Source organism: Sus scrofa, chromosome 5, assembly GCF_054392235.1.
Source record: "Sus scrofa isolate SSC_HxYL_T2T_F1_AM1 chromosome 5, Sscrofa_HxYL_maternal_Yorkshire_Landrace_v2.0, whole genome shotgun sequence".
Classification (NCBI taxonomy): domain Eukaryota; kingdom Metazoa; phylum Chordata; class Mammalia; order Artiodactyla; family Suidae; genus Sus; species Sus scrofa.
In genome coordinates, this window is record NC_139387.1 from 78,481,254 (window position 1) to 78,508,484 (window position 27,231).

A 27,231-nucleotide genomic window follows, 5' to 3' on the forward strand; every position below is an offset into this window, starting at 1 on the left:
GAGCCACCACAGGAACTCCCTGTTTTGATTAATTTGATAAATTTATTAAGCCTCACTACATTCAAAGGTACTATACTGATATAAAAAAAATGGTTATTTCCACGTTTATTGAGCATCTATGAAGTGTGGAATATAAAGAGTACATATCCTTAAAGTCCCTGCAACAAATAATTAAATGAATTAAACTTTGAGTAAATTGGACACAGAAACACTAAGTATAAATTAAAACATAGGTATAACTGTAAGCTTAGTATCAAATGCATATACTGCCAAAAATTAATTAAATTTCCAGTAACAAGAGCCTGGTATATATTTAAGAATTTATTACTTACATTACTTCATTTGGATTCCTCCCTATAATAACATTATTTCTAAAAGGGAAAAATGTTTTATCTCAACACATTCTATTTCAAAAGCAAAAATGATAGATATTTCATATATCAGGAAAAATTTTAATTTCAAAGAGCACTATTTTTTGATATGCTTCAGCCCAATTTGTGCCTACTAGTTCGGGTGAACAATCTTCCTCAGACCAAATAAGTCTATAAAGTAAATCCATGCTATTTCTTACATGGAAATTTAGCAGTTTAATTTGAAAGCCTGTCAATCCTTCATTCAGACTCTGATTGCACTTTCTGTGTGAGTGATGGGACTAAGAGTACTTCTTTTAATAAATGAGGAATATATAAAATAGAACCAAATGCTATTCTCTATCACACAGATAATGAGAGTTAAAATTTTTAAATCTTGAAAAAATTTTCACGATATTAAGGACAGAAATAATTTTTTAAAAATAACATGTACTTCACCTTAAAGAAGCATTTCAATTATGACCCTGACTATATATTTTGCCTCAGTATTTTAAAAAACAATACTTACGTCCAGTTAAACTCAGCAGCTTTACTTTCTCATTTTCTCCACTAAAGTGACTGTAAAATAATTCAAGTTTTTAAAAATATGCAAGGACAAAGAACATTAGACTAGAAGTTTTGCAAAATTATAAGAGAATAGATAAAGTGCTGAAGAAGCAAGAAGACTTATATGGTAGAACTCTGGAAAAGTCCAAGGTTTGGAGATACCAGATATTTCAGACAGTGACTAACAACAAGAGGACAGGTTGACACTCTTTAGAAGAATCAGTGAGGGCCCTTCGTCTCCATCCCAGATCTGTCACCCTCCCCACATCCATATGGAGACAGTGGTTTACTACGCAGGGACAGTGAGCAACCAAACTTATAGACTCGAAGAGAACAGGCCTAAGGCAGGCCAGCTGAAAGGCATGGTCTGAAAATGAAAGTCGATGGCTTGAAAAGTCTGAGGGAAAACAAGAGTTAGGTCTAGAGGCAGAATAAAGCTTTTCATGGTCTCAATTTTTTATTTTTATTTTTTTACTTCCCATTGAGCTTTTCACAGCCAACGACTGCAGAATACGAACCACCAAAAGGGAGGAATAAGGGTAAAGAGAGGACATGAGATCCCAGAAACACAAAAGCTAACCAGAAGAGAAGTGAAGAATTCCTCCAGCTGAGCCTGGAGAACATTTGGGGGGGGGGGAGACAGGATAATGGAGACTCCAGGAGGGGGGTCAGCAAGGAAGGCCAAGGGTGGGGAAATAGAAGCACAAGGATGGCATTCCTGATCCTTCTCATTGGGTTGAAACAACAGAGGGGTTTTACTGTTCCACTACAGAGTGTGCAGAAAGGATTAACGAGGAGTCCATGGAACACTGAGCAAATTAAAGGAGGAGGCAATTATTTACAGTAAAGGATGAAAAACTGCTGGTACAAATGTATCAATCAGTTCTCCAGGTCAGGCTCTGAGCCCGGGGGAAAGGAGAGAAGGGTGAAGGTATGGCCGGAATAGCAAGCAGACGATGTGCAGCCCAGGAGTGAAGTACCCGTCATCACAATGCACCCCGGGATGCTCCGCTGGAAGTAATATTTCTGTAGTCACAGTGATGAAGACAGTGCACGTTAGTTAATCTGAAAACTTGAGATGTCTAAGGATGGGAGGACTGTGTGAGTGTGAATGGAGGGGGTGGAGGAGGGATCTTCCAAATGGGAACACAGCACAGAATTCCAAATACTGGAATCACTGAAAATTACGTAAATGTCATTTATTTAGAAATACAGACAATGTTCATAGGGAAAGAAACTTCTAAGAGAAGTGTATGCGCTTGCCTTTGGAAAGCAGGATTTGAAGCAGAGGAGAAGAGACAGGGACAACTGCTTTTCTTGATAAACTTCAAACTACCCTGGACTCTTGCATAGGTAAAACCATGATAAAAATTAAATGCAAAAGAAAAATAGGAATAACCTTAAAACAAGTCTGTGATTTTTTGAACCCACCATATAAATGACCCAACTTCAAGTACACAGTTTATTGTTGATTGAAAAAAAAAGTAAAAATCAGCAAAACAGGAAAATCTGTTTTACTGTGCTTTAATAGATCAATCTTCAAATCAGTCAAGCCATTTGATTCACTGTCTATCAAAATAATTAGCTCACCAACATTTTCACCTGGTTGTTGAAACATACACATGCAACCTACTTTAGCAGTATGATTTTAATAACCAAAATGATTCATAAATTGGCTTTCTAATGAACACGTGGAAACAAACACTATACCACTATATGATTCATGCTGAGAAGCCCTAGTCATTTCAGCTTTTCTGGTTTTAGAAATCATTTGAATTATCAACAAATACAGTCTACATTAGAGATAACCATCTACACACAGACAACTTATTAATAGCTGATACATGGGACCCGCGCCCCTTTCATCTCTAAAAGTTGCTGTCAGGATGACTCTAAGCATCATCTACTTCCTACCTTCCCTACCAGGGGCAAGACAAGTGCCCTACTATGAACAGGGTTCTTATCAGTACAACAAGCTGTCCTTGCCAAAGCCTCTGCTATCACGACTCCTTCTCCTGCATGTCCACTCACCTGCTGACAGGGCCTGGCACCTACCTACACCCACACCAGTACCTGGGCCTCCTGAGCATCTCTGCTCTCTAATTCCACTCCCATCTGGAGCTGGTGTTATAGGAAGTCTGGGGTTAAGGGAAAATATCCCTGGAATCTTGAGTTGTAACTTGGGAGCTTTCCCATAACAGCAATGACACGATTGTTTCAGTATTTCAGATACGGTAAGGCATAAGGGGATTTTGTGCACCAGTTTAACATAGCCACACAATTACTGCTAGGAAATTTCTAACGGAATTTTAAATCCTTAGAAAATAGCCAATTAGTAAATTTGAGGTACACTCTGTAAAGACTAGTGAAAAGAAATACTCTCCCGCAAAACAAATAGCCAGAACATAAAACCTATGATTGTAAATACTTCTCCAAATTTACTTGCTTGCATTTTGCCCTAATTATAAAACATTATTATAGATTTAATTTATTGTACATAATTCTGTGGTATTATATTATAATACTGTAGTATTATATTATAGTTTTAATGAGGTCCTTTTGTGGAGACCTAATTTTGTTATCCATCTTTTCTTTACTTGATTGTTGTAAAGTTTCATCCCACTGAACTGCAAACTAACCCTATGCAATACAATTTAGCAATCCGGTTTATTCATTTCCTAGAAAAGGCAAAAGGACAAACCTAAAGGCTACATAAACATCTTTCTTTTATGCTGCTTATGGTTCTGTGTTTCAACAGAATGAGGGATAAATGGGTGATTTTGATTTTACTATATATTACTCCAGTACTTCTCCAACTATGATGTTTGCCAATTCAGAGATATTTGGGTAAAGAGGAAAACAGAACAGGAATTCTTCTCTCAGTTGTTTAATAAATTTACCAAGGATTTGGAAAAGTCATGCACTTCAAATAGAGTTAGAGGGCAATATGACATTTCTCGACTATTAAAGCAAAATAATAAATGACCCAATGTCTGACCCCCAAGCACCGATTTCCCCATCTCTCAAAATGTCAGCAAAGCTTTACAATAGAGAAACAACAATGGATACATGATCATCAATGACATTATCTGGTTCTGAAGAAGGGAAATAGAACAAACATTTGTCCACATTTCCAATGCAGCCAGAATTTTCTGAGTGTCTATTGTACGCTGAGCATAGTTTAAAGGTCAACAAGACAGATGAGGGCTCTACTCTCATGAACTTATTAACAAACAAGTAAACAGAGGATAATTTTAGGCAGTGATAAGCACTACGAAGAAAATAAATGGAGTGACGTCACAGTGATGGGAGGAGGTCTAACAGGGTCAAGGCCGAGCTGAGGTGCTGATGTTTAAATTTAGACGCAAGTCACAAGGATCCAGCCACAGCGAAGCTCTAGAGGAAGATCTTTCCAGGCAGAAGGAAAAGCAAGGGCCAAGGCTCAGTCTCTAAGGTGGGGACAAACTTAGAGAGTTTGAAAAACTCATGAAAGAAAAGGACAAGAGCCATTGTGCCTGAGACCCAGTGAGTGAGGGGTGAGGGCAGGAGATGAGGATGGGGACCAGACGGGGGCCCCGTGGGCGGAGTCTGTGAACATGGTGAAGAGCTGTACGTGTGATGGAAAGCTACCAGGAGTTTCTCAACGGTGGAGCGTTAAGATCTCAATTCCGGCTGCTCTGTGGAGAATGGTTTGTGAAGGCTAAACTCAGAAAGACCAGTTAGGAGTCCAACTACTGAAATACAAGAGTGAGAGACAATGGTGGCCAGTGTGGCCGGTAATGGAGATGAAGCCAAAGGGAAGGGTACACGCTATACAACAGAGCTGAAGTTCCCAAGCTTTTTGCTTCATGGCGCTGTTCTTGTCTCAGTAATTCTTTTCAGCACCTCCACGGCAAAAGCAATTACCTAGAGGTTCCACTCATTAAGGTAACACTACCTAAGAGTGGTAGTCTGGGCATGGCAGTGTTTCCTCACCAACGTAAAGCACCCCGCAGCGCCCCTGTGAGGTGTCTTGTGCCTCCGCACAGTTTGACAATCATGGTTTGGGAGCCAGGACTCATTGGTGAACTGGATTGGGGAGTAAAAAGAAAAGAAAATCGAAGATGATTTTGACGGTTTGGGGGCCTGAGTGACTAGACAGACGATAGTACTGCTCACTGAGATGAATACGAATGAGGAGAAACAGAACCACCCTGAAAGGCAGACTCTCCCCCATTTGCAAATAAGAAAGCCAGACTTAGAGTGGCCACGTAAGTCACTCAGGGTAGCACAACTGGTCAGGAAACATGGTTCAATCTGACACCAGGTCTGTCAGATGCCGAATAAAATAATAAAGGTGCTGCAAGGTTGTCACTTTAAGGTTACATTCAATAGGATATCTCATTTAATTCTAGCAACATGATGAGATATAGCTGTCTGATTCCCAAGTTCCTCTTAACTGATAAAAGCTGTTGTAAAGTTTTGCCAAATGATAGACTCATCCACTTAAGACTCAGAAAAAAGAAAAAAAAAATTTTTTTTAACGTGAATGAAGGTCTTGGAGGTAAAACTGAAACTAAACATTTTACAAAGGTCCACAACTTTGCTGTAATGATTAGACTATATTTCTATTCCTAAAACCAGAGCAGTCTAATTATCTCATTCCAGCCTTGAACGGGGGACACATATGGGTAATGTTCTATGTAGAATATTAATTTAATGTTGACCTCAACAACAGTCTGGATGGTGCCCAGCCACGGAGAGTAGCAGGGAGTATGGGGAACCAGAAAGGACACACAGGCTCCAAGAGGCAATGCAAGTCCCTCCAAATCTGGTCTTTAGTGTGAAATTTAACAAGTGCAAAAATTCTGCACTTTCTAAAGAAAACATGCCTAAATTTGGTCCTTGTGAAGTGTCTTGGAAATACAATAAAATGTCTCAAACCTAGCTATGACAAGTGACTGAGGGGAGAGCTTTAAGGAAATTGAAGATCATTAGAAGAATCCAGACTATTGACTCTGTGCAAAAAATTGAAGTTAAAAATCACAAAGTTCAATCTACTTTATATATTTTCTATTTTCTGGTATTGTGTGTTTTCACAAAAATGGAAATAGGAGCATCTTATATTTAATTTTGTATATTTAAATATGCCCAGAAAAAAACACAATCTTATCAAAATAAATGAAGATGTTCCAGCGGGGAACACTATTCATTTTTCTCCCTGACATGAATGACATGTCATTAGACTACTTGTCTCTGCATCTAGCATCTTAATAGCATTTGAAATTCTGCAGCGCTATCAGCCGCAGGAAGCACTACCACAAACTTGGACAGAAGTCACTACCTTAGCTCTTCGGTTTCCCTGAGAAAAAAAGGAACCAAGAGATCTGCCTTCAGAATTTGTGTGAGGGGATCTTCAGGGTTGAACCCCAAACTAAATTTAAAGAGTCTCCATCCAGTATAATGAATTACCAGAAATACCATTATAGTGTGTCACTAATTCTAAAGATAAGGCTCATTTGGCAGTAGTTTTGAAAGACCTTGTTTGAAATCTTAAATGTCATAGCTTTTGTTTTCCTAAGGTCACACCTGCAAACTAGTAAAGGAAGACACTCAAACAGTCAGGCAGAGACAGATCCAGTTATAACACCACACTATTACCCTGGTGATGAACAGAATATTAAAAAAAAAAAAAATAGTAGAAATAAAAATCTAGCTGGCTCTCCCTGGGGACCTGGGAACCACTTTTACGGCAGGGTAATTTTATTCTTTGTATAGGCTTTCTGGGGAAATAGATAAATAAATCTGTTTTATAATGCATAAACAAGTGTTAAATAAAGCTCAAACAAATAAAGCATAATAACTGTTATGACAGATATCTACTCAGAGTGTTATTAGGAGGCTAGAGGAAAATCCTCTAAATTAGCTCCTCTATGTACGGAGATGGCATGTGACCTCGGATGGGAGAATGGTATGTACGAAAACCCTGAGTTTTGGATTAACCATCACCAGAAGCACAGGATGTTCCACGCAGCAGGAGGCAGAGCATGTGAGAAGTGGTAGGACACAGGGCAGAGCAGAGCTGCACAAGGCAGGCCATGAAGGGCTCTAGACATTGAGCTCAGCTGAACACTGCGGAAACTATCAAATGATTTTTAGGTCAACACGAGATGGGATTTTATTTTGTTTCACAAAGTTCACAGGCAGAGATAAAAAGGATAAACTGAGGGAGGTGAGACTTAAGGCAAAAAAATTCTCTGTGCACCTCCTCCTCTGGTGTTGCCCAGCCCTCTGGCCTCACATGCTTGGGCTAAGGGAGGTTCCCTTTGATTTTTTTCTCTTAGGAATTAGAAATTGGGACAATTCTAGTCAATCTTTTGTGGATGCTTGAATTAGGAGTCTATCCAAGCTTACTGCGGCAGAGTGTGATCACACATGAGCTAAACCAGAGAGAGAGATCTCAAAGAGAAAGAATGAAGGGAATGCACACAGCCAGAGACAAGAACAAAACACACGTGGACACAGAGGCTAGGCAAACGATTCTCCAGTTTCCGGTTTCGGTCCTCATGAAATAAAAATGCATACTTTAAGACAAGACCAAAAAAAATTAATGTAAAATTTTTCTCTGTCCATTTTGCCCTCTAGAGAAGAGTGCCTTATGCATCTTCATCACACATTAACCCTGCCTCCTCAACAGCAGAAAGATCCACTTAACCATAAAGACCCATTTTTCTCCTTCTGGCATCAACCATGTAACTGCTTAGATGGTAACATCCCTTTCTGAATCCTATAAAGGGTCACGATGACTCACCACTCACCTTCTACATGCAGACGTCTTTGGTGAACCTTATGTCCAATGCCAGTATGTCATTTCCCTTAAGGACAGTGGCTGATAAAGAACAGACTGGTCAGATGGCCTGGGAAGATTACTGGGCCACATATAACGGAAGTTTTTAGCTTAAGTACTTATTTATGACTGACTAATGTTACTAGCTCTATTACTTGTATTCTGCCTATATTCTAAGATTATTGTTTCTTGCATTACCAAATGTGTGACTGAGTCTCAGATAAAATTAATGATGCTGAGGCAACTTGAAACTCTTGATCAAATACATGGTTCAATAAGATCAATGATTGCAGCAGTGTAACTCTAGATATGGGAAGAAGCAACGACAGGGGACTGTTTCCTGGACCATAACAGACTAGTAAGACAGGTGGTCCAGAGGCTTTTGGCCACTGTTAACAGGGTCTAGTCCAGTATTAGCACATGAGTGACCTATCGATGACATGCTCACCTGAACTGGGAATGAGCATTCCTAGTGCCATGAGACAAACTGGTCATAAAATGCCTCCCAAACCTTGGTCAAAATTAAGTCCGAAAGGGAAGGGATTGTAAAATAATGCTGCTCACCATCCGTTCTACAAGAATGAAGTCATTAGCATGTGTTCATGGACCTGCAATCCACGCCGAAGGGGATTCAGGGTGAAGATGAGGATGAGACACGCTGCTCTGGGAGAACGGACAGAGCTGGCCCACGGATAGCCAGGTATTCTCAGGAGAAAGTTTTAGGAACCTGATTCTTATATCTTCCCATATTTAGAAAAGCACTAAAGGCATAACTAAGATGTCTGTTCCTAGTGACTAGCAGCAACCTCTACCGAGACATGTGCTTAACTGCATGTTCTCCTTCACCAAAATCACACACACTGGCCTCCCTTGCAGCCTTTTGAACAGTTCTCAGAGATCCCTGTAGGACCATCTCCAGGTTATAATCCTCACGTTGGTTCAAATATAATTTTCCACTCTTTTTTTTTTTTTTTTTGTCTTTTTAAGGCCACACCCGCAGCATATGGAGGTTCCCAGGCTAGGGGTCTAATTGGAGCTGTAGCTGCTGGCCTGCGCCAGAGCCACAGCAACACCAGATCCGAGCCACATCTGCAACCTACATGGCAATGCCAGATCCTTAACCCACTGAGCGAGGCCAGGGATCAAACCCACAACTCCATGGTTCCTAGTCGGACTTGTTTCCACTGTGCCACAGCAGGAACTCCCCTTAAATTTTCTGCTCTTATATTGACTATTAATTTTTTCATTGACAGCCCCTTGCCAGTCCAGCTATATTTCCTGACTTCAGCCCCTGTGCCCTTACTGTAAACCATCCTTATTTTTCTTAAGTAGATTTGAATGGGATTCTGTTACTTGTAAATACAAGGAATCCTAACTAAGGCAGGGTCTCAACTTGGACGGACAGTGCAAATTAAGAGAATAGGAAAGATAAAAAAGATATTAAGGGAGTACAATCGAAGGAAATTACAACTTGTTGGATCTGGATGTTTAGATTCTCTAGCCAGTCCTGAACACCCACGGGCCATGTTCCTCACTGGGATGGGGGTAATAAGAGGACTGGAAAAATTAGTGTGAAATGATAGGGATTCAGTTTTACACCTGTAGAGCTTGGTGAGAGTAGGATACTCAAAAAAAAAAAAAAAAAAAAAAAAAAAAAAAGCCAGGCAGCTGAATATTATTGTGAATCCGAGAGGAGCTCTGACCTGGAAATGCAGGTTAGGTATCTCCAAGATGTTTACATCCATGGATATGAACAAAATCTCCCAGCAAAGTTAGACACTAAGGCCTGAAGAGCACCGCATTCGAGTGTCAGTCAAGTAGGAAAAGTGATAAAAGAGACTCAAGATGAAATGCTCTTGAGGTGCAATAAGGGAAAAATTTTAAGAACAATGATGCCTAGTGAGGAAGCTTACTGATTGAGAGGATAAGAAATGTGAGTGTGGGAAGAGGAGAAACAAACTCCCCAACATCCTCCGAGTACCTCCTATGTGGCAAATATTTTGTTACGTCAATTCATCCTCAAAGCAACCTTTCAAGACAGGTTGACAGCATGTCCTTTTAAAAATAAGCAAAAAAGACAAACAGTTCCCCAGAGATGGGCCACATCATATTGTGAATATCCAGTCCCTGGAGGAGTGCCTTCTATTTGTTTAAACTACGAACATTTCTACAACAGTCTACCTGGAATTAACTGGACTGTTGACTCTCAAAGTTGCATATGATTTGGGGGCAAGGGTCTGCTTTCTGAACACGGCAGGCCTACTTCCCGAGGCGCATGCCTGGATTTCACACTGCTATTTCAACTCATTAAAGCAACTCCATTTCTTCTGCTTACCTTCCAGCAAAACATATAATTCAGAGAAAGGGCACTTGAGGAAACTCTATTTTCATATCACCAAAGATGTCCCAGAGAATCCCAAATCTCAGTTACTATTACTTTACATACTGTGAAGATAAATTTCCATTAATTATTATAGAACCTTAAATTCACATCTAATTCAGAAAACATTCCCAAAGGATTTGACTATATTTTGACTTAAACCATAAGTCATTCCACCTGGGGTAATGTTGCAGTCACAGATCACCCACTTCCTAAGGGGGCAATACTAGCTGTTATTGTTCAAATGTCATGGAGGTCTTTTCTCCCTGACTTAAGAGGAAAAGAATGTATTTAACATTGAAGCAGACAACACTCCTATCATATCTCTAAGTTCAAATAAAATACAATTTTGACTGCTTTTTATATTTTGAAAAATAGGCAAGGATGAAAAAGGGTATTATAACAGTTCTTCAAATTCTAGACTCATGGGTATGGGCCTAAGAGGATGATTTAACTCTGCAGTGGTCGTGATCTCCACAAATGCCCTAGAATTTCTGAGCAGCAATACACAGTGAGCAGAAGGGAAGTTAACATGCTCTAAGTTCCCCTTTGTGCCTTACATACATGCTGTCTAATTTAATCACCACATGAATTGCAGGAGGTATTATTCCTGGCTTTCAGATCACTGAGGCTCTCAGAAATCAAGAAGCTTGTTGACTTTGCACAGCTAGCAAGTGTGGTGAATTTGGATTTACATTCAGAGCTAATGGCATAGGTTGTGTTCATATTTGATGTGCCATGTTTCTGCCCTCAAAATGACTTGATATACAGAAGTTTTTAAAAATAACAAAAATTCATTTATATGTGCCCTCTTCATTTTCCAGGTGGAATCAGTCACTCATTTTTCTGTGTTCATATAGCATTAATTTGTTTTTTTATAATACTGCACTGCAATTATTTGGTCTATCTGCTCAGGAGAATATGGACTTCTTAAAGGTAAGAATTTTAGTTTCCAAATATTTGAAGCTTTATCAGCAATAGAGTAGATGCTGGTAGAAGGAATAAATAAATGAGTACTTTAGCATGTGCAGTCTGAAGATTCCTATGACAGGACAAAATTATTTGTGAATTACACTAAGAAAACAAAGATTGTAATAGTCAAGAAAATATATAGTCTCATCATTTCTTATGAAACTCCTATTTTATTGCTTACTTTCCATATTAGTGACCTTTTTTCCACTAAAAGTGAATTTGCTATACCTATGAAGGTACTAAGAACGTTCACAACCACATAGTATAAAGTTATTTTTACACATGTTTGAAGGTGGAGGATTTTAAACAGATGCTCTTAATGCCCTGCCCCGTATGCTCTTGGCCCCTCTCTGACTTCATGGAAACTCACTGTAGAATCTGAGAGCTAGCTCCTTGAGTCTTTCTACGTCTTTGCCTGAGAGTTCTGGCCCCACGGGAGATCGCTTAAGGAAACCTCAAGGGACTTCATTTACCATCCTCAGGGGTGAGCTTCACGCTGAGGGACTGGGGATCATGAATAAATATTCCTGGAATAGGTTTGAGGCACAGAATATTCTACATTGGTCCTCAGTAGCATTGTGCTCTAATTGCTTCCGGAGAAAACCTCTTATCAAGGCACTCTTTACCGTGTTTCCCACGCTATCACACTTTCTCCACTCTTGACTCATCACAAGCTTTGTCATGCTTTACCCCTCCCAAATCACCCACATCCACGTCTTTGTCTTAGGGTCTGTAATGGGGGGACCCAATCAGAACAGGTGTGCTACATACACACAGAAAAATGAAAAAGTGATTAGGAACCTCCTGATGAATCATTATAAAGCCATTCTGTTCAAAGCCCTCATCTAATGAGAATGCCTTGTTTTGTATGTTAGGATAGGAATCTATCTGGCACCAAAAATGGCCCTAGGGCATTCTCGTTGTGGCTCAGCAGGTTAAGAACCCAACATAATGCCCTTGAGAATGCAGGCTCAATCCCTGGCCTTGATCAGTGGGTTAAGGACCTGGCATTGCTGTGAGCTGCAGTGTAGGTCACAGACGCAGCTCGGATCCTGCACTGCTGTGGCTGTGATGTAGGTCAGCAGCTGCAGCTCTGATTCAACCCCTAGCTTGAGAACTTTCCTGTGCCGTGGGTGCAGCCCTAAAAAAACAGACCCCCCCCCCCCAAAAAAGGCTTTAGACTCCAGCTGTAGAAGATGCATCCTTTCTCTTGTATTTCACATGTATGGTATTTAAGAGGTCAGTGAAGGTCACTGGGTTTGAGCATACTCTGACAACATGATGGAAGCCAAGGAGAATCTTCTCCATCAGGTTATAGGGCTAATATGTAATACTGGGATAAACAGGCACTGTCAAACATAACCGAGATCATCCTTCTTCAAAGATACATTTGGGAAATAAAAATGTAATTTAACACGTAAGAAGCTAAACATCTAGGACAATGATCAACGTGTGGTAAGCATTTAATTAGTCTTCCAAAATTATGTGAAGAAAATACATTTTTCTTTTTACCCTAAAATCAATCACCTGAAAACTTTTCACGCAAGAAAGGTTTAAAATATTCCAAATGCAATGCTGAGCTTCCACTTTCATTTGAAACCCCATTTTTCCTCATTCAAATGTACATTACATTAAAATTCATCTATTTCACTTTACAGGTAATTAGAATGAAGGCAATATCCTGGCATGCCCAAAGTCCCATGGTGGAGAGAGATCTTGGAACTAACTATCCAGATTCCTGGGTCAATATTCTTCCCATCACACTGAACTCATCTTTCAAAAGACTGAACCATGAGTCTTAACATTTTCTCATCTATTCAATGACTTTAATCTAATGAACACAAATGACTAATATACACTCATCCTGAAACATTCCCATGAGACAAGCATATTATCTCTCAACAGCTTTTTGGATTATGTTCTCAGCCCTACTGAGTTAATAGACAGAGAAGGCTCACATTGGTAACTCTGGTACTTTGGGCCATTCCTGCTGCCTGCTGAGGATCTGAGAGAGAGAATAAAATGTCACCTTTGGTTCAGACTTATGAGAGCCCATGAATCCTTATTCTTTTCTTCTTATTTCCTATCACCTTTATTTTTCTCTACATTTACCACCATCTGGCCATGCCTGCCTAGCATACCATGTTTCCTAATTGCATGGTAATTTTTTACACACTTACAGAATTAAATTAATTAAATATGATTAACGAATATAAATGATTCATCCAACCATCAGGCTTGCCTGTCCAAGAACTCCAGATCAGAGGAGAAAGCAAAGGCCTCAACTGAATACCAGTAGGTTAAATCGTTTGATGAATCGTGTGACTCTTGAGATGGATGCAGTTTTATTAGCATACAGTTAGTTTGGACTTTTACCCTTGGATGGTACTGAATTTCACTAACTTTCATTTCTTGCCTTATTGAGTCAGCCCTGGGCATTTCAGATGTTCTATAACCAAAGGGTAGTACAGGTGATTTGGAGTCAGAAAATCAGGGTTCTAACCTCAGCTCTAGAACTTATTAATTGTGTAATGGTGGACACAATTAATAAGTTCATTTTAACTTATTAAGCCTTTACCTCCCTAGCTTGAGAATCAACAGAACTGTTCTGCCACCCTGACAAGATCTTTATAGAGAACAAGAGTTTATGAAAATATTGTTATATGCAGAACAATAAATATCTTTGTTCTTATCATGACACTAATAATTATACCATTAGAGAGGCTAAGAGTGTTGCCCTATATTTCCTTTTCTGTTTATATTTATTGAGTAAACAAATGCTAGAGTAGTACCTGGTATTAACGCCCAATAAATGACAGCTATTAAGATTATTATTGCTAGGGTATATTTTCTTTTTTTTTTTTTCCCTTTGGCTTTTCAGGGCTGCACATTGCAACATATGGAAATTCCCAGGCTAGGGGTCAAATTGTAGCTGCAGCTGTCAGCTTACACCACAGCTACAGTAATGCCAGATCTGAGCCATGTCTGAGACCTATACCACAGTTTACAGCAATGTCGGATCCTTAACCCACCGAGCAAGGCCAGGAATCAAACTTGCATCCTCATGGATAATAGTCAGGTTTGTTACTGCTGAGCCACAACGGGAACTCCAAGCAAGTGCATTATTTTTCAAAAGTCTTTATCATCTCATGTAAATACAATAGAAGAAGCGACTCACTGGGGATTAAGATGAAGCAGTTATTGAGGTAGACAAGATCTGCCCATCGGGTATTATTGCCTATTTCCCACCCCTACTTTAAGTTAGTGTTAAATGGAAGAGTAAGAAGGATGAATCTGGGAGCATTAATGCAGAGAGTAGCTTAAAAGTAGAGAACTGGTAAAGAATGTCCAAAAGAAATTTACACAACCACAATCCTTTTTACATGAAGCTGATGAAAACTGTGGATTTCCTTCTCGTCCTTATTGCTAATTTTTCATATTACATTTAAATAAGCCATTTAACCACTTGGTCTTCCCGGATAAAAATCTTAAACCTTCTACCCCTCTAAGACGGACTAGTTTTATGTTTATCAGGACTTATCAAAATACAGCTTATTTTAAGTTCCTCAAAAGAAGCAAGATGCTATCAAACTCAGATGGAACCAGGCATTTTCTTTCTTTTTTTTTCATCCTTTCTCTTTTTTTTTCCCTCTCTTCCTCCCTACTTAACTGTCCACCTACCTAATTACTCACCTGTACACATGTTGGTTGTGGTAATAATAATGTGGAAAGGATCTATTTATCAATAAACTAAAATTTCTTCATTATAAAATGGAAAATTGTTGACATTATAACTAGCAATTAGATGAGATCCATGAGAATTTCTTAAGCGAGCTGTCCTCACATTAACCATCACCATCTTCATCTTACTACGACTCATCATCATCCTACCACTTTCCCTTTTATTTTGACACATGTATGAATATTTTATTAGTCTGTCAGATAGTGCAATAATGTAACAGGGATATATTAGGAAAACAGAATTTCATTTGCTCTGTTCTTTCTTGTGAGTAATGGATTCAGCTGCACATTTAAGTGATTGGAGTCATATTAGAAAATTGCCTCTTCTAAAAGTTAGATGCAGTCTGAAATATATAATCATTTTCAGAACTTACAAGCCCTTTGTCTGGAAGCATGGAGGAAGGTGGAAAGGTATGGGTTAGGATATAAACATAAGTTATTGTACAAACAAATGATACTTCAATATGCTCACACCTCATGGTGATAAATGGTGGAGAATGAAAAAACTAAATATTCTAAGAACAAAATCTATTTCCTTAACTGAGATAGAATAGTATATAAATGAAGAAGTAGAAATAACGATCCTATGAAGGAGAAAAGAGAAAACTAAACATGGTAAGATTATACAATACTATTGCAAGAATGATTTATCTTTCAATATTTTTCCATATGATCTTACTGTGAACTTTTCTTGGTAAGAAACAGAACTGAAAATATCTCATATTTAAGTTCCAACACAAACTTGGCTCTTATAGGGACATTTAAACTTCTACAGATTATTAAGTTTGGTTTGTGAATATAAAAGATCACTGCCTACTTTATTTCCCACTTAAAAGTGAAGCTAGAAAGAAAAAGACTAATGAAATATATATAATGAAATATTCATAAAAAAGAACTCTAAGGAATATTTTTAAAATAAGAAAAAATGTAATAGTTTCTACTAAAAAACAACAAAAAGTAAATGATTAGGCTGCAATTAAGAAATTATTTTAAACTAGAAGAAGCAAAAACTATGATAGTATATACTGGATTTCAAGAATAATGTAAAAAGGATTGTGCACACATGAATATAAACTAGAGAAAGCAGAAGAAAACACATTATATAAGAGTCCCAGATTAGTCGTTTTCCATCCAAATAATGAAAGTAAAACAGTCTGTTTTAAATAAATTGATTTACACTAAGTTTTATGGGCTTAAAATATAAATATCTGGAAGTATGTACTATGAACAACCAGCAGTTGCTTAGCATAAGTATAATGTCTCTTATGTGTCTAATCTTCTAACCTCCCCTTATTAATGACATATTAATTTCTTCAGGGAGCTGCTAGCTCTTCCGCATCAGGTAAACACAACCTAAATTTAACCATCATTTACCTTGTTTTATTCTTCCTCCTTTCCAGGATTAATACTTAACTGCAAGCAAAAGTTTATTATCACATCTGTTTGTGATAACTAAAGAACATGAATGACTATCCTAAATCTTCAGGAGTATCAGGATCTCTACAGTCACTTGATCTCACTGTGAAAAGTCTGGGGATTTGGATAAATGAATACTTTACTAAAAGAAAAAAACTTTCATCAGCACATTTTACATGAGATATCACAAAAGGACCACAGGGCAGTCATTTAACTAGGAACACACTGGCCTCTGTCACCCATCAATTCAGCTGGCTCTGTTTGTGATCCTTGTCTTGCAGGAACCCCACAAAGCACCCCAAAAGTTTACTTTCTAAGTTTTTAAACTTGTAAAATTTAAAAGCCTCGAAAAAGATTTTCAGAAACAGGACGTATTTTAAATTAGGTTGCTAAACTAGGGAGGCGCATAGGGTTATTATTGCCCTGCACCATTTGAAAGCTTGGTGCCAACCTTATTACAATTCTGTACCATCACCTCACGGAGGACTGGATGCACCTCAGAAAAGTCACGGTGTGCCACATCCAGAAACAAAAATGCTGGGCACTATCCCAACAGATGGGCCTTAATAGAGCTGATAAAGGTGAGCAAAGAAATGAAAGTAAATGTTCGGGGGAAGGAGGAGAGAACTAAATATTAAAAATATAGTCCAGGCAGTTGAAGTCTACCAAGGATTACCATTAAAGCCAAGGTCACAAAGGCTATTGTACACTGTTAAGGTGGGCTTTCTTAGCAAATTCTCAAGCTGATCTAGTGGGTCACTGGGCCTAGTCATTATTTTAACTAATTCACTCTTCTCAAATTATCACTAATTCATCAAAATCCAAGTAATTTTAAGGGAATTAATTTAATTAATTTATTTATTTAAGGGAAAATATCAAGAGTAAAAATACAATTGGTTTACTAAGTAAAATTTAATCTTACATAATTTGTATTTTTCTAATGAATAGTTTTAACCAACAGGTGGCAGGGGAAAGCTTCCTATCACTGAGGAGTTTTTCACCCACCAACGAGTTTGTCAGCAAATATGGTTTTTCTCTAACCCACATTCTGTCACTTAGGGCCTTAAAAGTCTCCTCTTGGAATAGTCCTATAAAGAGAGCCATTATCATAGTTGGAAATTCTGTATTACACTGTGAGTTGACGTAATGTGTTGATTCCTCCACCAGCCTGCACACTCTATGAGGCCAAGGACCATGTCTACTTTATTCACTGCTATGCTTCTCATACAAAATAGACCATTAAAAATGGTTTAATAGTAAATGAATGAAACATGGTAGAACCGCCACTATTCACCCCGCTATTCACCCCACAGCACACATATAACTTTGGGGATTATTCTTAAAACTAGAAAACAGGGAATTTCTGTGTCTTCCCCACTTCTCTGTTCTCATCTCTGGTCTACTGTACTCTGGTTGTAAAAAAATATACTTCTATTAATGTTCTTATCACATTGCATTGCAACTGACTTCCCTAGAGGGAAATGAACTAGTTATTTGTGTGCCCATTAATCTCTAATCATTCCAGTTACTCCCTTTTGTTTTATTTTTTAACATGAATCAAGACAGAGCTTATTAAAATGATACATTAAGTAGCTCAAAATATAAGGAAGCACTAGATGATATAAAAGAAAAATTATATGAAATTAAAGCCAATAATTACAACACACAAAATAAGTCACTTCCTTCTAGTTACAATTTGATAGGATTTAAAAAATCATAAACTTTAGTATGTTCCGAAAAGAGAATCCTACATATTTACTAAAAACAAATCATCAAGAGTCCTAACTCTTTTTTCCACATAAATAACTCCTTCACAATCTTTTCAGTAAAAAGCCAGAAAGAAATACATACATGATGGTGTTAATGCCTGAGAGCTGCTGGAACATTTGTAGGCCACAACCCACAATTAAAGCTCGGCGAGTTGGGGGGTAACTCAGCATTCTGCAGATCACAGGTCCAGCTTTTTAAAAAAAAGAAAGAAAAAGAAGGACATGCCTATTATTTTTAGCTCCCACAGTAATTGTTCCCCTTAGGATAAATTTCCCCAAATGTATGTGAAATTAACATGACTGGGCATTTTAAAATAGAACATACACACTTTTATAGAAACCTAGGCACAGTATATTTTTGAAAACAGGATGTATTTGCATATAAACTGTAAGAGCAACAAGAAAGAATTCAAGTTAGAGCAATTTATGGACACTAGGAAGATCTACACAACTGTGAACTGTCAGAAATTATTCTTCCTTAAGTCCCTAGGAGCTATATCAACCATTCTTTGTTCCTCTGCTTTCTGGGCAATTCATTACTATTTAAAATCCATTCAATGTGGGACTACTTACAAAGTCACTGGAAAAATTGTTTTAATCAACCAAAAAAATGGTATTCATTAAAAACAATTAAACAAGGAACAGAATTCATCACAATTTATTTGACTAAAATAACAAAATTCATTCCAATCTATTTAACTAAAGTTAAGGAATCTAGAGGTGTTATCAGGCTTGGCTATGACTGCAGTGGCTATTATTAATAAAAATTACCGAAAAAGGCAGTATGAGAAGAAAAAATTTAATGTCTTTCATGTACGTGTGCACACACACACCACACAAAGTATTTCTATATTTTAAATGGTTCCCTAAGTGGCATTCGATGATCACTTCAAAATAAAATGAGCTCTGAAGATGGTGCGGATCCCTTGGTCTGAATGTCAGAACTCTAGATCAGCTCTGGAAAGCTGTAGATCTGAACCACTGAGGTCTTAAGTAAGGTGACCAACAACTGATGCCTAACCGAATTGGTGCGTGGGTCTAATTACAAAAAGGGTTCCTTCTGTTCTCAGCGGTGCTTTTACACCTTCACGTTAGCCTTAAGAGGCATCAGACAGAGAGTAGACTCCCAGGGCCTATTGTATTCCTGCTGCAGAAGAACCTGGGATGACTGGCATGTTAATTGCTTCATTAGAGCCATTTTTGACTAGAGGCCAACTATCATTAGCAAACCCTAAGCCAGGTCAAATAAATTAAAATATGAGGAAATCTCACTATTTCAGAATCTTTTGCAAATCTAATATTCTAGTTTGCAGAAAAGGAATAGAAGGTGCTGTTGTCTCCATCATAAGTAAAGAAAGTTAATACAGGATGTCAAGCGAGGGCATTAATTAGAAGTGAACAGCACTGGAGCGAGGGTATCCATCTCTGCACAGGTGTGATTATAACCACACGAAGACCTGATTTACCACAGATGGTTCTGTCTTTAAATGGTCGACTAAACACAATCCACTTGGAAAGCAGGCTGAGAATATTATAGATGCCAAATTGTTTTAGCTTCAAGTAAAGCGATATTAAAACCTAGTATATCAGAAAAGCTGTGTGAAATAAGCGGACTTTGTGAAATACTGAAATATCTGTATCAGTTCTCTGAAAGATGAGCAGACTCAGTTACAAAGCTAGATATCTATAAATGAGCCACAAAATAAGTGTACACAGCATCATTTAACATCTACCTATTTCCATAAATCAAAAAATTCAAATAAAATAATTTACCTTATATACCATGGAAAATTTAAAAAACATCCTGATGACAAAACAAAACAAAAAACACCCAAACCCTTTTTTTTTTTTTTTTTCAGCTTTTAGGAAACTCCACAGATGAGAAACGGCCTTTGGTAAGAAATCTTTTATCATCTTTGGGTAGCTGCATCTACTTTCCCTATCACATTGTTCCATGATTGGACTCATTATGTAATACCGATGTTGGAGGGCAGAAAAATAAAGAGGAAATTATGACGAACTAGGATTAAAGGCTAACTTACCAAAATAATTGAGAAATAAACTATCACATAAATATCACATATTTACTTTCTAGTTTTTAAAAAATCTGGGCTTTGGATTTTCTTTTGGTTTGGAATTCCTGTTAAAAATAAACAATGGTAGTTCCTTTATAAAACTGAAATTTTTTAACAGATAAATTTTGGTCAAAGCAGCTGCACATCTGACTATGCATAAGCAAAATTAATGAACTTCCTTTCATTAAAATCTTAAACCTAGCTTTTTTTTTTTTTTTTTTTTTTTTGCTTTTTGGGGCACATACACACATGTGGCATATGGAAGTTTCCACACTAAGAGTCGAATTGGAGCTGCAGCGGCCAGCCACAGCCACAGCAAAGCAGGATCCAAGCCACATCTGTGACCTACACCACAGCTCACGGCAATGCTGGATCCCCGAACCACCGAGCAAGGCCAGGGATTGAACCCGCATCCTCGTGGACACTGGTCAGATTCATTTGTGCTGCACCACCATGGGAATTCCAGACCTAGCTTTATTAGACAGTTAAACTGACTTAACGAATGCAAACCATTAATCTTTACAACATAGAAGCTACGAGGTAAAGAAACATTCAAATACATGAATTAGCTGAATATAAGTGAAAATTTTAAGTATCATTATCTGCTCATTACATTTCTTTTGATTTTTGTGTATACAAACATTTCACACTTTATTTTTAACAGGACATTTGTGTCTTTGAAATACCAAAATTCCCACACAATAAAAACAATAACCTCTAGACAACTAAAGTAGATTGGAAATGCAGGATTCCAAATATTACACATAATAAAACAATAGACGCAAAAGCCCCAAATGGGTTCATCTTTTCCTTTCATTCTAAACACCTCATGTTAAGGAACTTCCACAGCAGCTCTCCAGGTGTGGCAAAGGCTCTACTGACAGTGGTGAAAAGGACAGTCTGACAAGTGCAGCCATTTCTATGGACAGGCTGTCTGTGAGCAAGCTGAGCCTACAGAAGTTTCTCCAGGTACTATTAAAAAGAAGACACTTTGTATAAAATTCCAGCTCTTGACTCTCAGCCAAGATGTAGTAACAATTATCAAATTTACCTCCAACATGAAACAAGTAAAAAGCCATGCAAAAATGCACGAAATAGGATTTCCCATAGTGGCTCAGCTGTAACGAACCCCACTAGTATCCATGAGGATGTGGGTTCGATCCCTGGCCTTCCTCAGTGGGTTAAGGATCCAGCATTGCTGTGAGCTGTAGTGTAGGTCACAGACACAGCTCGTGTCTTGTGTTGCTGTGGCTGTGGCATAGGCCAGCAGCTACAGCTCCGATTCGACCCCTAGCCTGGGAACCTCCATATGCCATGGGTGTGGCCCTAAAAAGATTTAAAAAAAAAAAATGCACGAAACAGTAGTTCTCATGATAATGGAACACAGAAAAGTGGCCCCTGAGATTCATGAAGCTCATGAACTCTACAACTGCCCCAGCTCATACCTAGAAAAAGTATCCAGGCCACAGCACAGAGAGGAGAAACCAGGAAGACCCTGGACGTCTCCTTGAGTTGAAAGGATGTAACTCAGGATCCAGGTGGCCAGCGTTCACAGGGCAGAATGCTAGAGCAGACTCATGAGAAAGGGCACTGGAGGTCTGCAGGCTGCCCTGAATTTTCAGCTGAGTATTGATCAGGGGATGGGTGCAAGGAAACCACCCCGGGCAGGGGAAAGAGCCATAGAAAAGGACTAAGGAAATGAATCCCAGGAATTCACACAGGGTTGAAAGTGAAAAACCTAGAGCACAAGGGAGAATATTCAGAAGGGTTTTTACCACAGTGACGGTATAAATTCAATCCTATATTAAACATTGCTCGGGAACCATCTAAAACTAAAATAAAAACCCAAATGTTCCCAAGTAACTTAGCGGCATCCCAGAACTGAGTTCAACGGTAAGATAAAATTTCTAACGTCTGGCATACCATAAAAAAAACTACCAGACATGCAAAAAGGTGGGGAAGCACAACTGGCAATGACCAAGGGATTAATTCATCAAGAGGACAGAACAATCCTAAATGTCTCTGCACTTAATAAAAGCTTCGAAATATGGGAAACAGAAACTAATACAACTGCAAGGGAAAACAGAAAAACCCACGACTGTACTTGGATATTTCATTGCTTCTTTCTGAGGAATTGATAGGATTTTGGAAAATAATCAGCAAAGATACAGAAGACATCAACAATACTATCAACAAACTTGACCCGGATTTAGACAACACTTTATAGACCAAATGTTCTTTCCAAGAGTAAATGCATGGTAAATATCTTAAAACATTCACCAAAATAGATTATATTCTGAGCTGAAACCAATCTCATTTGCTTTAAAAGGAGAAAGTTCTCAGATCATAATAAAATTAATCCATAAATCAGTAAACTGAAAGATACATGGAAAATTCTCCCCCAGATTAGAAACTGAATAACACATTTATATGGATCAAAGAAATAATGGGAACTCAAAGTATTTTTAACTTAAAGAATATAAAAATGTATCATGCTAAAATTCATGGAATGGAGCTAAAGTAGAACAGAGGAAAATTTATAGTAATGATCTTGTATTCAGCCTTACAAACTAGAAAAGGGACAACGGAAATCCAAGATAAGCATGCGATAAAAAGAATAATAAAGATCAGAATGGAAATCCATGAACTAGATAAGGAGACAACTGAGGAAAAAAAAAAAATCAATGGAACCAAAATCTGGTTCTTTTGAAAATATCAGTAAAATTGATCAACTTTGAGCCAGACTGTGGAAGGCTGAATAATGGCCCCTCAAAAGATATGTATGCCCTAATCCCTGAAACTTGCTAGATGTCAAAAGAAGATTTTATAGATGTGATTAAGCGAACGGTTTTTGAGATGGGAAGATGATCCTGGATTATTTGTGTTGGCCCGAAATGCAATTGCTTGTATCTAAGAGGAAGGCAAAGGGAGATTCAGGACAGAACGGGAGACAGCAATGTGACTGTGCAGACACTGAACTGATGCAACCACAAGCAAAGAGCGGCTGGTTGCCAATTTTTTTTTTTTTTTAAATCAAGGAATAGATTGTTCTCTAGAGCCTCTGGTGGGAGCAGGGCCCTGCTGATACCTTGATTTCAACCCAGTAAAACTTATTTGGAACTTGTGGCAGCCCGACTGTGAGCATAAATTATTTTCAGCTACCAAGTTTGTGGTAATTTGTTAGAGCAGCCACAGGAAAGATCAAGAAAAAAAGAGAAAGATGCAAAATTACCAATATCATGAATAAGAGAACTAAAATAAATACAGGTTCTACAGATATTAAAAGAATAGTAACGGAGCATTATGGACAACCTTATGGTATTATATTCAACATCTTAGAGATGAGCAAATTCCCTCAAAGACAGAATCTTTCAAAGCTATCTCAAGAAACAGCTTGAACATCCAGCCTTACAAGCTATTAAAAATACTAAATTTGTAGTTAAAAACTTTCTGCCAAGTATAAGTGGTTTGACAGAAAGCAGACAAGTGATTGCGTGTGGAGAGAAGAGTTACAAAGGGGCACGAAGGAAAGTTTCTGACAGGCATGGATATGCTCATCATCCTGTGGTAATGAGGGTTTCGCAGGGTATATGTGTGTCAAAACTTATCAAATTACAAACCCTCACTATGTGCCATTTCTTGTATGTAAATTTTACCTCAATAGAGCTGCTAAAAGAAAACCACACCTTCACAAATACTCTAAATATCAAGGAGAGGGAAAATGATGACAAGGAAGGTAAGGAGAAAATGCAGATGTTCAAAGACCACGACCTCCACTGAAATAAGGGCACAGGGGGTTACTAATTAGAAGCAATAATATTTGATTAAACTGGACTAATGAGGAGTTTCCATTGTGGCTCAGCAGCTTAAGAACCCAACTAGGGAGTTCCCGTCATGGCTCAGTGCTTAGCGAATCCGACTAGGAACCATGAGGTTGCGGGTTCGATCCCTGCCCTTGCTCAGTGGGTTAACAATCCAGCGTTGCCGTGAGCTGTGGTGTAGGTTGCAGACGTGGCTCAGATCCCGCATTGCTGTGGCTCTGGTGTAGGCCGGTGGCTACAGCTCCGATTAGACCCCTAGCCTGAGAACCTCCATATGCCGCTGGAGGGGCCCTAGAAATGGCAAAAAAACAAAACAAAACCCAACTAGTATCCATAAGAATGCAGGTTCAATTCCTAGCCTTGCTCAGTGGGTTAAGGATCCAGCATTGCCACAAACTACAGTGTAGACTGTAGATGTGGCTTGGGTCTGCTGTGGCTGTGGCTGTGGCTATGGTGTAGGCCTCAGCTGCAGTTTGGAGTCAACCCTTGGCCTTGGAACTTCCATATGCTGCAGATGTGGCCCTTAAGAAAAAGAAAAAAGAAAGAAAGGAAAAAAATAAATAAATAAACTGGACTAATGAAGTCACCAGCGAGATGACCAAGTGAGAACTGCCATGGAGGCAGGATCCTTAGCCATTCAAGGTTTTCCAAGCTCTTATTCTTCTCTGTTGTTTTACATATTTATGTGTTTTATAATGTACAAAAAAAAAAAAAAATTAAGGAAGAAAAAGTAGAACATCTGACTAATTTATTGCAAGATGCAAACTGTGATAGGCTTCCCCACTGCTGACAGACTTGGCAGACTAAATCTATGTTAAACTAAAGATGCCTCCGAGGAGTAAGCGGGGCCCTCAGTGGGAGCAAGATAAGCAGTGCTCAGCTTCAATTATTACTCTCCTTGCTCTCCAATCTGAGGCCCTATGAGGAGGCTACAGTCAAGCACAGCCAGGACCCACCCCCACAGTCCTTGCCCAAAGACAGCCAGAGGAGGCCTTTCTCACACACTGCAATCCTTCAGGGAGAAACGAGGTGAGATCACCACAGTGATACCAAAAGCCCAATGACCATTATAAGATTTTTTCCCCTCCTGCTATCTAGCTATTAACCAGCACATGATTTGGGCAGCCATATTTAATTTTAATAATTTTATTAATCATCCAGTATCTCAGTCAGCTTGAGCTGCTATAATAAAATACCACAGACTGGATGGCTTAAACGACAGACATTTAATTTTCACAGTTCTAGAGGCTGATCAAGATGCTGGAAGATCCAGTTCCAGGTGAGGGCGCTCTCTCTGGCTTGTAGAGGGCCACCTTCTCACTGTGTGCTCACATGGCCTTTCCCCATGGCATGTGTGGAGGGAGGAGGAGAGGGAGGGAAGGGAGAGAGAGAGATCTTTCTTCTTCTTCATGAGAGAGGGCTCCACTCTCATCATCTCATCTAAACTAATTATCTGCCAAAGGTCCCAGTCTCCAAATGTTGTTATATTGGGGGTTAGGACTTCGACATATGAATTTTGGGGGAACACACATATTCATAACACCAAGAATTTAGGCATCTGTTCAAATCTCAATGAATTTTCTATTATTTCAGTAGCTCTTAATGCCTTAAGAACCATTTTTCATCATAAGAGTCCTGCAAAGTAAGGAAGAACAGGTGATATAAATGAGGAAAGAAGCACATAGAGATGAAGTAACTTTCCTAAGGTCACACTCTAGTAAGTGTGTAGAGGTAGGACTTGAGCTAGCTTCTTGTTCATGCCCTAAATGTCAAGAAATTTTATGTGCATACTTAAATGAGCTGATTTTTTTTAGCACAGGAAAATCAACAATTATGCAAAGTATGAGTAACAATACAAAAAACAAAAACACTTTCAAGCTGTAGGAATACATATGCGCATCTTGACATCAATCCCTCAATCTCTTCTTTTTCTCTTTTTTATGGCCTCACTTGCCCCATCCCTAGCCTTAATTCCAAAGTTATCTATTTCAAATCATTATTTTAATCTGCTTCATTCTCCATTGCTACATCCAAGGAGTTGAGCATTGTTTACAAATAATTAGGAAAATAAGCCACCCCAATTTCAGAGCAAATTGCCTGTGTCTGAGGTCAGGTCCTCTGTGTTGCCAGAGGAGCACCATTTGTCTCTAGCTGGTTCTCCTTTACCTTCTCAAAACATCCATTTCAAATATTCCTCCTCCTTGGACCTCCACTGTTCTCTCCAGCCTCCGGAAGTAAGTGTTCTCCAGCCCACTTATCCCCAGAGCACCCACCTTGAGCCTACTCTGCTAGGTACAGAAACATGAAGGGACCCTGCCCTGGGGGAGCTCACAATATTAGGGTGGTGGGCGGTCATGCACAGAAACAAAACAAGCTCCACTGCAACAATTTAAGGGCTCTAACAGAGGTACATGTAAAGCATTATGAGAATGAGGGATGGGGGGAACCCAGAAAGCTCAAGGATGTATAAAAGAGAAGTCACATTAAGTCAGGATAAAAAATGTGGCCTTTGGCTATTCATTCCCTCTTCCTACTTTCCACATGCAGTGAGTTGCCAAATTCTAATGAAAATTAATGTATATACACTTGACTTCTTTCCTCAGAATGCCAGAAAAAAACTTCTCTTGCATCTGTGGCTTTTCTGCCTCCCCAGCTCTCTACTGCCCTGCTGGGCTTGCATCCGTATCCCTGGTGAGACTCCATGGCAGTGGACCGCACCTGTGTAGGCCACGGCTGGAATTCCAGCTCCACTGCTTAGCTACGGTGAGATTCAATGCACATTACTCTGCCTCACTAAGCCGCTATCTCTTCCTCAGTTAAGTGGACATAGTGTATAGTACGTGACATGAAAATTAAAGATAGTAAACTTTTTGGCATATACTATGCTTGATGGCTAACGTGTGTGTCAACTTGACTGAGTCGCAGGGTACCCAGATATTTGGTTAAACATTATTTCTGGATGTGTCTATAAGGATGTTTCTGGATAAAATTAACATTGGAATTGGTAGACTGAGTAAAGCAGATGGCCCTCCCCACTGGGGGTGGGCACCATCCATGAAGGCCTAGAATAGAACAAGAAGAGGAGGAAGGGAAAGTTCCTTCCTCAGCCTGCCTGTCTGAGCTGGAACACTGGTCTTCTCCTGCTCTAAGACTGGGCCTTGTACCATCAACTCTCCTGGGTCTGCAGCTTACAGAGGGCAGATAAATCTGTCTTCTCAGCCTCCATACTTATATATATATATGTCAGAGTTCTCCAAAGAAACAACCAACAGGATATCTATATAAATGCTGACTACTATTCACACATATGTTAT

At 38.8% G+C, this 27,231-nt stretch overlaps 1 protein-coding gene across 2 annotated transcripts in view; it reads right to left on the bottom strand.

Annotated features, from left to right (window-relative positions):
* The window catches only part of SLC2A13 (solute carrier family 2 member 13), a 381,257-nt gene that overhangs the window by 194,362 nt on the left and 159,664 nt on the right, over positions 1–27,231 (bottom strand). For both annotated transcript variants that reach the window (XM_021092534.2, XM_084957209.1), the window contains exon 4: positions 18,104–18,212. In XM_021092534.2, the coding sequence (XP_020948193.1) occupies positions 18,104–18,212 (109 nt within the window). The remainder of the gene's footprint in view (positions 1–18,103; positions 18,213–27,231) is intronic.